Genomic DNA, 13,864 nt, shown 5'->3' with positions numbered 1-13,864 from the left:
CCAGGCTCAGAGGTCTCCTGCCCCTTGGTGTGCCCAAATGCACTCTTCAGCCCGCCCTCACCACATGCACACTGCCATCTCTTGCTCCATCACCAGCCCTGTTGCCATGGCAACAGGATGCCAGTTACCAAGGAGCTGGCCTCTCTGGAACCACACAGCCCACCCCTCCCAGGTGATTTCACTATTCCATGGCAGTCAACCATGGGGGCAGAGCCTCTCCTCCCCCAGGCCACCACCGAATTTCAGGGATTTCAAGGCAGAGATGTCGGGGTCAAGAGTGATCTTGATCAGTGTCCCAAGTTAGCAAGGCGACATGACAGGAGGCAAATGCCTGGTCTGGCAATGGCCCTAAATGGGGCTAATCGGAACCAGGGTCTGGAGGCCAGGTGCCCCAAACATTTTCCTGCTCAGTACCCCTTCTCTCCCAGGTCTCAGACTTACTAGGGAAAGTGCCCCTATTGCTTTGAAATTGAAGGAGCTGACTCTTCTAACTACAGCCAATACAAGCCCATGGCCCATCTCCCTCGGCCCAGGCATCCACTGACCCAGCAAAGCCACTATTGCCAATGACTGCAGCCCCTCCCTGTGCTTTAACAGCAGACAGGGGCTCAGAACTGGGTCCCAGGGGACTGTTGCTCAGTATCTTCCCAGATTCCCAAATGACCCATTCCTTCCCATCCAACATTCCAAAGAGCCCCTAGAACACCTTAATCCCCTTTTCTTAACTCTGTCAGAATAAGCCTAATGTCCTCAAGCTACACTTGATACTCAAACTGCAGCTGGGAGTTGACAGGTAGGAGAATGAATAGAGAATGAATAGAGAAAAGACAGTTGAGGTTATACCCAAAGAGATGTATATGGGAGGGAGGCTAGAAGAGGGAAATGTGACGGAGGCTGTTAAGTACAGAGAGGAAGGGCAATAATCCTAGTTCTCCTCTAATGAGCATATAATATGTTCCAATACCTTACCTCTAATCCTCATAAAAGCTGTAAGGATTGAGGCTACAAACTCAGAAAGGTTAAGTAATGTGCCCAAAGCCACACAGTTGAAAGAAGCTGAGCTAGGATTAAGACTTTAGGATTTGATGAGCTCCAAAGCCCACCCTTCCCATGGCTTCACATAGCTGCCTCAGGGAAGTAGGAATTTTTCAAAACACAGAACTCATTTGCTAATGGGGAGTGGGATCTGCATGGAGGCAAAGGACCCAGATGACCTTCCATGGGTCCTGTCCTACTCTGTGTGGCTTGAAGTTTCATTTGACCCCTGGCCTTTTTTCAGAGCAAAGCAAGCATGCCGCTGAACAGAAGGTCTGGTCTGATGGAAGAGTTTGCAGCAAAGATGGGGGAGGAAGCAATGGAGACCTCAGGACTCCAGATGCAAGAGGGCAAAAGCAGAGGCTGTAGGGGGTTATGTGCCCAAAGCTTCACAGTTGAAAGAAGCGGAGCTAGGATTAAGTCTTTAGGATTTGAGGAGCTCCAAAGCCCACCCTCTTCCCATGGCTTCACATAGCTGCCTCAGGGAAGTAGGAATTTTTCAAAACACAGAACTCATTTGCTAATGGGGAGTGGGATCTGCATGGAGGCAAAGGACCCAGATGACCTTCCATGGGTCCTGTCCTACTCTGTGTGGCTTGAAGTTTCATTTGACCCCTGGCCTTTTTTCAGAGCAAAGCAAGCATGCCGCTGAACAGAAGGTCTGGTCTGATGGAAGAGTTTGCAGCAAAGATGGGGGAGGAAGCAATGGAGACCTCAGGACTCCAGATGCAAGAGGGCAAAAGCAGAGGCTGTAGGGGGTTCCAGGCTTCTTCCAGAAAGAAGTCCCCAAGCCGGAAACACAGGAATATCTTTTGGTTGAGAATTGTTCCACCAAGAGCTGATTGACCCTCTGGCTGTGGGCAAGAGTTGAGAGACCCACTGTGTGATGAGTCAAGATGCCTTGGGGGAGTTGTCTCTAGAGCCCCTAAACTGAGCCCCCTTCCCTCCCATCTCCAACACTGAGTCCCTTCTAGGGAGAGAGGCACCCTGCCCTTCCCCTCAACGCTTCAGCAGCACCTACTCAGCTGCTCTCCTGAGAGCTGACATTAACCAGGCTCCCTTCAAGCCCAGCCCCCGACACCAAGCAAGTCTCCCACAAACCCACATAACCACTCCACTGCCCTCCCCGCTTCCCATGAACTTTCATATCCTTGCCCTTTGGGGTCCTTCAAACTCTCAACACCTGAATATCACCACCCACATCCGGCTCTGTGTGCAACTCAGGAGTCTGGCTCCCAAGATCACCTCCATCTAGTTACCCATCAGCTCCCAGCAGAACACCAGCACCCTCCTTCAAGCCTCTTCCCAGCTCAGAGAACGCAACCCCCAAAGTCCCCAAAGCTTTCCGCCCTACCTGCCCGGAGGAAGTGGGGTCTCCCCAGCCCGAACCACTCACCTCTTATTCGCCGAATTCCAGTAGACAGGCTCCAGGCTGAGCCCAGACACCAGCCCCCAAAAACCGAGCAGCAGCAGGGCCTTGACTCGCACTCCCCCCGGCCTAGAATGGGGGGCCCCCATGACCCCGCCAAGGCCTGGGGGGCGGGGCACCAACTCCTCCAAAGTCGCTCACCCCCTGGGGTGACTGCCTTAGCTGCCCCGGCTATTCTGCCCGACCTCCCGGGTGGCTGACGCCCCACCCGCCCCGCTCCTACGAGGACCCGCTTCTTGCTCTGCCGGTGTCCCACTCCGGAGCGCTCAGCCTGCAAGAGCCCTTCCAGGGGCGGTCTGCAGGCGCCCTACGACCCGGCCCAGGCTCCAGCACCACGGTGTTGGTGAACGGGCGTAAGTCGGGGACTTGGGGAGCTGGGGACTCGGCAGGAATGGCATGGGGCGCCGGACGAGGGAGAGAAGAAGGGGGCACCGAGACGGAGCCCCAGCCCCGCCGGGATTGAGGGCAGCGGGCTAAGGGAGGAAACCAGTCCCAAACCCGGGAGGGGGAGTTAAAGGAGAGGCGGGGAGGGGGAAAGGATGACGGAGGGAAAAACCGGAGCTGGAGCTTGAGGAGCGGGCAGCAGGATCCCGCAGCCCACGCCCCCACACCTCCCTCACCTCGCACACCTCCCACTGCCTCACCCTGCCGACCATCCTTGCTCCCTGGCGTGGTCTGTCATGCCCCCTTTGTCTCTGAGACTTGTCCCTGGCTTAGTTTCTGCTGGTCTCCCCTTCTGCCCTCGCATCGCGGAGCGCTCGTAATCTTCCTCCGAGAGGATCCAGAAGGATCTCGCCCTTTCCATCCCAGGATCCCAGCCCGTTTCGCACTCGCTGCCTTAGAGTCCCCCCACCCCCAAAAAACAACAACAACACTGCTCCAGGGAGATCTGGAGAGAATAACCTTGAAGGCTTCACACTTTACCAAGTGAGCTGAGTTGATTGTTACGACTATCTGTGTGAGGTGGGAGGGGCGGGGCTAAAGTATCCCCATTGTAGTGATGAAGAAACTGAGGCTCAGCGAGGCCCCAGAACTTGCCCAAGGTCATACAGCATGTCGAGGATAAAGCCAGGAACTAAACTCGGGTTGCTGAACTCCCACTCCTGGGGTCTCTTTTCACAGCTTCCTGTACATTTTACTGCTATCTGGGAGCTGGGTGAAAAGCGAGATCAAGGGGGTAAACTTGGGCCCTTCTTGGATGGTTGTAGGGAGAAATGGGGCTGAGAGAAGAAAGGGAGTACCTACAACCCAATACCCACATTCAGCTGGAAGAGCTGTTTCCAATTATCCTAGGGGAAGGGAGAGGGGTTTGCCTTTTTGGGTGTAAGAACCCTAGCTTTCAGCACCCCTGGGCAGTGACATTCCTCTCTGATTGAGCTGCCACAGGCCTTCAGTCTCTTCCCTTTGATTATGAGGTCCAAAATCAAATCCCTTGCTGACAGTATCTATTCAGAGCCCCCCCCCACCACCCTTAGTGTTTGGCAAGGTATGTTTGTGGGAGGAGTCTCTGCTTGAAATAACATCCCCCCTCCACCCCAAAGACAGAAGATATATGGAGAAATAAGACCAGTGACAGCTGCTGAATGAGACTCTCGCCCTTGTCCAGCATCTAACGGGGAATACAGAATTGAGTCTGTTTTTCAGCACCTTTACTCTTTCATGTGTCCTTGACTCTAGCTACTCAGTCACCAGCCTCCTGGGGGAGTCCAGGAAAGGGGAAGCGGGTGCTCCTGCTTCCCTTCCCCCAGAGCTGAGTAATGGTCCCTCTGCTGCTGGATGATGGTAAACAGTGTTGAGCGCAAGTGAGCGGGTGTCTTGTCTGTCACTGTCTGCACAGTCTCACACGGTCACACCCAACAGTCTGACACACAGCTCCTGCCACTCTTGCTCAGCCAGGGCTCACTTTGACCCCTGCCACCCCAACCTTGGGAGTGAGATTTCAAACAGGCTCTCCCCTTCAGTTTACCAAGTTGCCTGGCAACCAACCAGTCAATGGCATGAAGCCCCACCCCCCACGCACTTGACTTCACACCAAGCTCAGCAGTCCCATTGGCTCCAGCCTAGTCCCACCTCTATCCTGGTTCCAGAAACAATATGCCAGTCCCAACTGCTGCTGGACAAGGGAGCCCACAAGTACCCCTCCTGGCCCCCATCTCCATCATTTGCCTCTCCAAACAGACACAAAGACGCTAGTACATATAAAAACCTTTTTATATAAACTCATCCCCACCTCCGTCTGTCCCTTCTCACCCTAATGAGCATCAGGGTTACTGGTGTCTGGGCTCCCCCCACACCACCAGAGTTGAAGCTGACACTCAAGGTGGGTGTGGCGCATGGAGAGCAGGGGAAGGTCCACACCCTGCTCCTCTTCGTCCCCACTCTCCGTGGGCTCCGGAAACACACGCTGACCAGAGGCAGTGGCCAGCAGAGGCAGGCTAGGGTGCAGGCTGGAAGGAGAGACCAGCAGGGTCTATCAGTACCCTGAGAGAGGATGCTTGCTCCCTCAGCAATTCACCTTCCTCCCCAACCCAAGCCCCAAGATCTGTAGCATTAACTGATGACCTCACTCCATTGGTGCAGTCCTTCTGGGGCAGAAAACTCAGCACTGGCTCCGGCTTCCCCTCATGCCCAGCTCTGCTGGTGTCCCACACAGAGACGGCCCCACTAGTGCTGCCGCTCACTAGAAACTGCCCAGTCCTGGGGGAAGAGAGCAGAGGCTTGCTGGCATTAAGTCACCATTATAAGGCAAGAACCCCTCACAACCAGGGGCTAGGATCTGGGCTATAGGTGGGCACCCCTGTGGGAATTGGGGCCCTGGGCAGGAAGGACCCATGGTCACTCACGGATCCAGATCAAAGTAGATCCGCTGATTGGTGGTCACTTCCCGACTCAGGGACCACAATAGATGACCAGGCTGCCGGAGATCCCAGCACAGAAGCTCAGCATCCTGAAGACACAGAAAAGGAGCCTGGAGTCCACTCTTCACCACTACCACCCCTCCCCACAAGACATCCCTGCTTCTCTCAAGGTTTATAGGCATTCCTTTAGATTGAGTTGGTTTTTCCCCCATGTCTAAACCCAAAACGTATCTGACTACATTCCCACTCCTGCATACTGCCCTTTGGGATCTCAGGACATGACCCCTACCTTGCGGGCTCCTGAGAAGAAGCGGTTGCCATCGGGGTGAAAGCAGAGATGGGTGATGCCCCCTTGGTGCCCTCCCAGCAAGGCGAGAGGAGAGCCATCATCCCAGGCATACAGACCCAGAGAGCGGCTGTAGGAGCCACAGGCATAGAGGGGCTGAGCTGGGCTGAAGGCTATGCAGGAGATGATGCCACTCTGACCCTGCTTTTTTGCTAAAAAGGGAAGGAACAAAGTGGTGGAGGGGCAACGGCACCTAACATTAATTAGTCTAATCAGAGGTGCAATTCTATCTTCTGTTCCAGAGCCCATGTGTCGGGACTCACGTGTCACATCTCATTTGTCACAAACAGGATGGAGACCTCTGATACTCCCCAGATCCTTCTATCTTCCCAAAGGACCTAAATGCCCAAGACCTACTTCTTTCCTCTCAAATCTGTTTTTCCTGGAAGAGATAGAAAGCTGAAGGCTTATAGGAAAATGGAATCAGCTTCAGCTCCAATTTCCTAGAGATACCAAGATTTTGGAGACCAAAAGGTATATAGCCGAAAGACCTGGGCTCAGGAGTGAACCAGCTCTTCAATCAGCAGGTTGACCTTGGAAAAGTTGCATCCCCTACCTGAGTCTGTTTTCTCTTCTGCCCACTGGGCACTGCCTACCGCTCAGTGCTGTACAGAGGAGGATGTGATCTCTGACATGTGGCCCCTTGGCTCACACAAGGCCATCTGCACGTGGAAGTAACCTCATCTTTCCTCCTCCTTTGGAGGCACAGATGCTTACCAAATGTGGCTCGGACCTCACAGTCACGGCCGGGCCTGGCTGTGGAGAAGACACGCACAGTTCGGTTGAAGCCACAGAAAAGCTGGGAGCCATCCGGGGAGAAGCAAAGCGAGTGGGCTGCCGTCAGCTCATCCTAGGGGAAAGAAAGAGCTAAAAACAGGACTAGCAAAGCCTCAGCCATCCTCAAGGAAGGAAAGCTGGGCCAGGACGAGCCCTGGGGCTGGGCAGAAGGTCCCTACCAGGTGGTTGTAGGCGCGAAAGGAAGCCTGGAGCTCTCCAGTGAATGCGTCCCAGATGTGAATGGGGTTCTCCCGGCTGCTGCTGGCCACGCTGAGAGAGACATGAACACTGAGGGCCCAGTGCTGTCAAAGGAAGGGGAGGAAGCCAACTAACCAGCCCTCTCAGCTCGCATCTGAAGGGCGCACCACGTTTTCCTCCCAAGACCCCTGGGAAGCCCTTGATTCTCTCAGTAGAGGGTCCCCTTGAAACTGTTATGGCGGGGGCAGGAGGCGGTGGGTAAGGGAGGCAAAGGACATTACTTACTAGGAGGTCTCTGGCTGGGTTGAAGACATCAGAGAATACCAGCAGTAATCATAGATGGTGTCACCTTCGACCATCCGAAGGACAGGGGCCTGGACAGAGATTTGGGAATGCCTGGGTCATTGGTAGGGGAAGGAGGCAGACTCAGGCCTCCAGCAGTTCTACGGCAGAGGGAGACTGTCTGTTGGCATTTAACCCAGGCAGGAGAAGGCAGATGGGATTAATATGAAGAACAGAATCTTGATCTCAATATTCAAGGGTCAATGTAGACTCTAATGTCAGATTTGGGCCACCAAAAGCCATACAGATTTATCCTTTGGCTTTTTAAACACTTAGAAAGGAAAAAACAAAGAACCAACCAATGATATGCATATTTACTGAGCACCTACTAGGTACCATTCGAGTTTTTAAAGAAATTATTAAACAGTTCAAACATGCAAGGAAGTATTAAAAACAAAAAACGAAAACCTACCCTGTGACTCCACCCAGCTTGAGAAATGAAATATTATACAAAACAGTTAAAACCTTTTCCCAATGAAACATTCCCTCAGAGATAAACACTCTCCTGAATTTATCATTCTCACATATTTCTTTAGGAATAGTCATAGAGATGAAAAAAAAATGTACAACCTTTTCCTGCATGCCTTTAAACCTATCAATGGTATCACACTGTATGCATCTCTTTATAATTGTTGAGATTTAACCATGGTGACGCATTTAGCTCTTATTCATGCATTTTCACTATTATACAGTACTCCACTCACCTATCTTTCTGTACTGATAATCATTGATGTTTTTCCACTTTTTTGGCGAGTGTGCTTTTTAACATTCTGATACACATGTGGGAGGGTTTCTCTGCAGTTTCTGCTAAAGAGGGAAGTTACTGGGCTCCTCAGTATGCACTTTGCCAACTCTGCTAAATAATGCCATGTTTTTTTCCAGCGCTCATCCGATGCACTCTCATACCAACAGCATGAGAGTCCCTGTTGCTCTGCATCCCATTGGTACTGCCAAAAATTTTCTCAATTTCTGAAGTCTGTGAAATGGTATCTCACTATGATGTAAATTTGCATTTCCTTCATTTCTACTGAGGTTAGACATTTATCTATGTTTATTAGCAATTTAAGTACAACTTTTTGTAATTTTTGTCTGTTTTTCTACTAGACTGCCTTTTTCTTACTGATTTAAGGAAATCTTTAAATCAACTGGATACCAGTCCTTTGTCAGTTATTTGCTGGCCCTCAGAATGATGTCATCCAGCCATAAATTCAGTTTACACTTCTCTACTCTAAACTCATATATTCAACTGCCTAGTAGAAAGCTCCACTTGGACATCCTGCAGGTAACTCAAATTCAAGTTGTCCATAAGGAACTGCAACTGCCACCTTTAAGCCTGCTGTTCTTCCTGAGCTCCACAGTCAATTTTCAAGCCTGAAATCTGAGCACCTGCTTTCAACTACTACTATTCTTCACTCCCTTGCTACTCCCAGCCTAATCCAGTACCAAATCTTGCCAATTCCACCTCCTAGGTTTCTCCTGAACCTGTCCACACCCCTTCATTCCATAGGAAGCCACTGCCTTCTTGCTAGCATTTCTGCAATGCTCTACATGCTCTCTGAGACTCCCTGCACTCCCACACTCCACCCTGTCCATCCATTATTCACACTACAGCCACATCAAGGACCTATAGAGACCCTGTTAAATTGAAATTCTGTGCAGTGTCACCTTCTTAAAATGTTTCAACGACTCCATATAACCCTCAGTATAAAACCCAATCTCCTTAACAAAACTTTCCTTCACCAGGCATCAACCTCCTATCCACCTCTCATGGCTCATATCTCTGTATTCACTCCTTTAAAATCTCTACATCCTCCCATTTTGGCTCTCAGTTCTCGGAAGGTACCAACTCACCATACTCTCAACCTGCAAGTTTTCACACTTACTAGTGTTCAAGTTCAGAATATTCTTCTTTCACTTCCCCCCAACAACTTCTCCTGGTTGAATCCTAATTATCTTTCAGGTCTTTTAGATGCTTCTTCCACTGGGAAGCCTTCCCTAACCCCCTAAGCTGAGCAAGGTGCTCTGCTCCATGTTCCTATAGCCCTTTGTGCTCCTCGCTCTGCATCATACGTATCTGAGAAGGCAGGAACCATGTCTGTCTTGCTCACCACTGTTTCCCAACACCTAGTATTTTAATGAGCAAATATTGACAGGAGACTATTCCAGCAATATAAAGACCAAAATCATAGGACCCTGAATTAAAGTAGAGGTTATGAAGTAGAGAAAAGTAGGCAGATTAGAAAGATTAAGTAGACTTGATGGGATTTTGTAATTAATTGGATGTGGGGGGTTAGGGAAAAGGAAGAATAAAGGATGAGACCCTGACTTTTGGTTTGAATACCTGGGGTGACAAAGATGGTAGAAAAACTTGAGGTTCACAGGAGGGCTATGACGTGCCAATGTCCTTGGTGAGCAGGAGAATCAGAAAGCATAAGCCTCAAAGAAAAAGTTTTTACAAAGAGAAAGAACAATTGTCTGGACATAGAATTTGGGAATGAGGGCCACTATCCTGAGATATATAGGGCACAGAGGATGCACAGTCTACCCTGAAAAGAACTAGAAGGAAGTAAAGGCCTCAGGCAAGAGCCACAAGGGAGGAAGATTACTCAGGGATGAGGCTGTACAGTTAGGAATAGGAGTTCCAGAAATGGTAGAGAAAGGAGAAGAGTTATTGGGAAACTATGTTGGGAACCAGCAGCACACAGGTGTACGGAAATAACCAAAAAATGTCCTCCCCTAATTTCTCCATCTATATATTTTATCCATTTCCAAATTTTAAATTTTAAAAATGAAAATACCTAATGCTTGAGGTTAGGCTAGAACTGGTATACTCACAATGCTAACAGCACTCTAAAAAAACTTTGATAACAAATTGACGATCCATCTTTCACAAGATACACACAAATGTTGATATTGTCTGACATACAGTATTTTTTACTCATATAATTTCTCTTATGAAAAGAATCTCCATCAAAACACATTAAGATATTCACTGAATAATTTATATATAAAAATCCTGGAAACAACCCAAATGTCCAAAACAGGGAAATAGGTAAAAAAATTACCTATCATAGGCAATAAGTGCAATATCACATACTATTAAACATGATAACTATGAAGACTGAAGCATCATGAAAAACATTTACAATATTATTATTAAAAAGAAAAAAAGCAGTTTACAAAAACACCTACTATAGGATTACAGCCATATAAAAAGCTTCAGTTTTTGAACAGAGCTTGGAAAGAATGTAGAAAATTCAAAGGTCTAAATTTTGTGGAGTGGGTAATGATGACTTTTTCCCTTTTTAACATTCCCATTTCTCTTACATGACTTTATGCAATAAATTCTCATATTTCCAGAGTCTCATCTAATCACCTCTGTTCCTGAACTCTTTCAGGATGGCTGTACCATGCCCACCTGGCCCTGAGATACCACCTCCATATGCTGGAACGCTCAGGGCTCTGCTTGAGCCTTCTTCTCCATTTACATTCTCCCAAGACTGAATCTGAATCTGTTCTCAAGCCACAAGATACCATCTATAAGCTCTCTCACTTCTCAAAGTATGTCCCCAGCTTCAATTTCTCCCTTCAGTTTTACATTTCATATTTAATGTACTTAAAAACGCTCAACTCGTCCCAGTATCTTTTTATCTGTTTCCTCCTCTGAGTCATACCACTATCCACCCAGCTACAAAAACTTGGACATCACCCTCGATTTGCTTCCTTCCCTGCACCTCTATATCCAATTGACCTCCAAGTCCTATCAAATAATACTTCAAATCCATCCACATCTCTCCATCTCTCCTAACATTGCCCTAGACCAAGCCACTATCATTTCTTACCTGAACTATGAAAAATACATCCCAATGAGTCTCCCTGATTTCACTGTTGCCCACTGTCTAAATTTCAGCCATCATTTAACTCTTCTATTTTAAAACTCCCCCATGACTTCTCAAATAAATTCCAAATGCCCTACTCACAAGATCTAACACAGTGTGGCTACTAGCTACCTCTCCATCCTTAGCACTTTCCCCCTTACTGCCCACAGCCCAGGTACACTGGCCTTCTCTCTGTTCCTTGAAGACTGGAAGCTCTTTCCCAGCTCTGGGTCTTTGTAAGATCATTGTCTCTTCCTGAAATGCTCTTTCTACACCTCTTCAGATGATAGATCTCTTAATCCTTCAGGTCTTAGCTCAAATGTCTCCTTTTCAGAGATCTCCTCCCTTGCCGTTTTATCTAAGTGGAATCCTCTAGTTAGTCTCTCCTCATTCTGTTTATTTCCCTCATAGCATTTATCATAATCTGTAATAAACTTGATTATTTATTGGTTTACCTATTTGTTGTCTATCTGCCAAACAAGAAAGCAAACCTACTTATCTGTCTTATTTACCACTTTATCCCAGCACCAAATACAGTATCAGACATATTAGCAGTCATTCAATAAACATCTGTAAGTCAATTAAGTACCGCCATGAGAAATCTGCTACTCTTTTATGGAAAACACATATTCCTGACTAATGAAGCGACAAACATCTCCTCGAATGACTTCAGAATTCAGGGTGGAAAATAGTACCTATAGAAATTCGTGGTGAAGAAATGTTCTGTTTGTGAACGGGAAACACGTGGACTGTACTTTTTCCATCTACAAGAAAGACTTAAATGTGTAGTGTCCAATAAAGGGCTGAAACAGCCCTTCCCCTTACCATTTCTGCATATTCCAGCTGCTCTCCCTCGTTGTACAGCTCTGGAGGCAGGTTATAAATCCGTAGGATGTTATCAGCACTATTGGTCAAGATGCAGGAACCATCAGGGGCCCTAGGAGTAGGCAAGAGTTAGAAAGCTAGACTATGTTTTCCAAGTGTAGAGCTAGGGCTGAGCCTACTTTTGCAGTAGGTAAGCCCCCCCAAGACCTTAATGGAAATAGAAGAGACAATCCTAGACGAAATTTAAACTCAGTCCAAAAGAGATTCTTAATCCCACTCCTACCTCTGGTGGAATATTTTCCCAGTTAATGTAGTGTTTTAAGGTGAAAATCTTGGTGTGGTTATCTCCTTACCCCATTTTCCTTACTTACCACTTACAGCCTTTCAAGAAGTTCTCAGGCTGGGTGCTAAACTCTGACCAGGAACCACTGAGAAACTGAGGTAGCTGGGAGAAGCTGTAGTTCCAAGTGCTGGAAGAAAAATGGGGTGGGGGGGTCGGGGGGAGGACAACAAACCTGAATTTCCAAAGCAAAGAGGAAATAGGTCTGGAGAAGTAGGGCTGAGGACTGGCAGATAAAATGTATCTCACACTTCCATACATCTCACACTTCCAATTTCTTCAGAGTCCTGAGTCTACTGCCAATACCACTTACGGGTATCCTTCATCCTCAGGAGTGGGTTCCTCAGATACACCTTCTATGGCTTCTTCAGACCCCAACTCTGGCCTATTCGTTTCTTCTGCAGGAAAGCTCACACTTTCAGAAAGTTCTTGCTCCTTGATTCCAGGGCTCCACTCACTAGGGGTGCCAAACCCTGTTTCCAGCGGAGTGGAGAGAGAAGCTAGGTCCCCCTCCCCTGGCTCCTGGGACACAGCTGAGCCAGCCATGGGATCTGGAGACATGTGGGGCAGATCATCCCCATCGGACGGCGGTGGCATCAGTTCAGGGTCCGTATTTTTATCCACTGGGGAAGCCTGAGAAGAGATACGGGCTAGAGCCGGGGCCTGGTCTGAAGGCGGGCAGTCTGAAGCTAACGGTGGCGTCTCCGGCGTCTTCATACTGCAGAAGAAACGCGGCAGACATTGGCCTCGGCCAGGCAGCCCTCTTCCCACAGGCTACTACCAGCTGGCTGACCTGCGGAGAAACCGAGACAGCTTCAAAGTCTATAAGGATCCGCGACGCAGGCTGAAGAAACCCACCTGTATCTTCCTTCTTCAGGGAGGGGGGAGACGACCCCCAAAAGGCGAAGCTAACCAGGACAATGTTGAAAGCACGCTGGCCCTTGGCCCGGTCGGTTGCTACGCGCCACTTGCTCTCGAGGGATTTCGGAACACTTTTCGATTGGACCTCCGCAGTTAGGATAAAATTTCGCGGGCGACCCACCGGAGGGGCGGGGCAGGAACGTATCATGTCACGGTTTATCGTTCCCATCAAGCTCTGGGACTCCTAGTGGCTGCTAGGAGTTGTAGTCTGAAAGCTTCTGCCTGGGCGAGAAGTGCCTGAGTTCCCGCGGTCGTTCTTAAAGCACCTACTTCCTCCCTCACCTGCAGAGGGCGCCAGCGCTATATTTGATTTTATAGGTTTTGAACCTCTTGCAACTCATTCGCCAAATTCTTGACTTCCGTCTCTTCATTCATTCAATAAACACTTATTATTGAGCTCTTACTTGCCAGCCAGTACCATAAGGCACTGGGAAACACAATTGAGTAAGACAGTGGACAAATGCTATGTTACTGTGTATTAAAGGCAAGGAATAAATTTTTTCAGATAGTGATAAGAGCTGTGAAGGAAATAAAACAAGATAGACTGATAGAGAGTATTGGAGAAATACGTTAGATTGAGATATTAAGACTTTCCTAGAAGGTGACATTTTAACTGATGAGAAGACACTGTCCAGCTATCTGGGAGAGGAGTGTTCCAGGCGGAGAGAACGACAAATGCAAAGGCTTTCTTTCTCCGTTCCACCTTCGTATTTGACACAACGGCAGGAGTCTTCCAAAATGGTTTCCGCCAATTCCATCCTCGCGGCTCTGACTTGTCGAACTTCCAAATCCCAAAATGTCGGTAGCTACAGCACCAATACGGCGAGAAACCTGACTCTCTCCGCCCTCCTCTCCCATTCTCCAGTCCCACGGCCTCCGCCCTCTGGCGAATTGCTTGCCCTTACTTGTCATGGC

The 13,864-nt window shown here is 48.7% G+C and overlaps 2 protein-coding genes across 3 annotated transcripts in view; both read right to left on the bottom strand.

Annotated features, from left to right (window-relative positions):
- EFNB3 (ephrin B3) overlaps window positions 1-2,553 on the bottom strand; it is a 4,418-nt gene extending 1,865 nt beyond the window's left edge. The window contains 1 exon segment of the mRNA NM_001290165.1: window positions 2,432-2,553. Within this exon segment, the coding sequence (NP_001277094.1) occupies window positions 2,432-2,553 (122 nt within the window).
- A 2,104-nt stretch (window positions 2,554-4,657) lies between these two features.
- Window positions 4,658-13,805, bottom strand: WRAP53 (WD repeat containing antisense to TP53). Of its 2 annotated transcripts, none has more exons than XM_006922336.3 (11): window positions 12,887-13,805; window positions 12,342-12,746; window positions 12,060-12,158; window positions 11,689-11,800; window positions 6,929-7,017; window positions 6,625-6,715; window positions 6,386-6,518; window positions 5,612-5,820; window positions 5,308-5,411; window positions 5,027-5,161; window positions 4,658-4,911 (listed from the first exon to the last, which is right to left on the bottom strand). In XM_006922336.3, exons 2-11 carry the CDS (start codon window positions 12,743-12,745, stop codon window positions 4,716-4,718), a joined length of 1,572 nt encoding a protein of 523 aa, XP_006922398.1. In that variant the 5' UTR covers window position 12,746; window positions 12,887-13,805; the 3' UTR covers window positions 4,658-4,715. The 2 variants fall into 2 exon arrangements, with proteins under 2 accessions (XP_006922398.1, XP_015452924.1); XM_015597438.2 differs by having other exon boundaries at window positions 4,766-4,911; window positions 5,032-5,161.
- Window positions 13,806-13,864: the final 59 nt, after the last annotated feature.

Source organism: Pteropus alecto, unplaced genomic scaffold (genome assembly GCF_000325575.1).
Source record: "Pteropus alecto unplaced genomic scaffold, ASM32557v1 scaffold398, whole genome shotgun sequence".
Taxonomy (NCBI): domain Eukaryota; kingdom Metazoa; phylum Chordata; class Mammalia; order Chiroptera; family Pteropodidae; genus Pteropus; species Pteropus alecto.
The sequence above is the reverse complement of the archived record's forward strand: the minus strand, read 5'-3'. Positions and strand labels throughout refer to the sequence as shown.

Coding starts and splice junctions, on each gene's coding strand:
- WRAP53 (XM_006922336.3), bottom strand. CDS start 12,745: ATGAAGACGCCGGAGACGCCACCGTTAGCTTCAGACTGCCCGCCTTCA. Junction 11,801..12,059: donor TTCTTGAAAGGCTGTAAGTG/GTAAGTAAGGAA, acceptor GCCTACTCCTAG/GGCCCCTGATGGTTCCTGCA. Junction 6,519..6,624: donor TTCGCGCCTACAACCACCTG/GTAGGGACCTTC, acceptor TCTTTCCCCTAG/GATGAGCTGACGGCAGCCCA.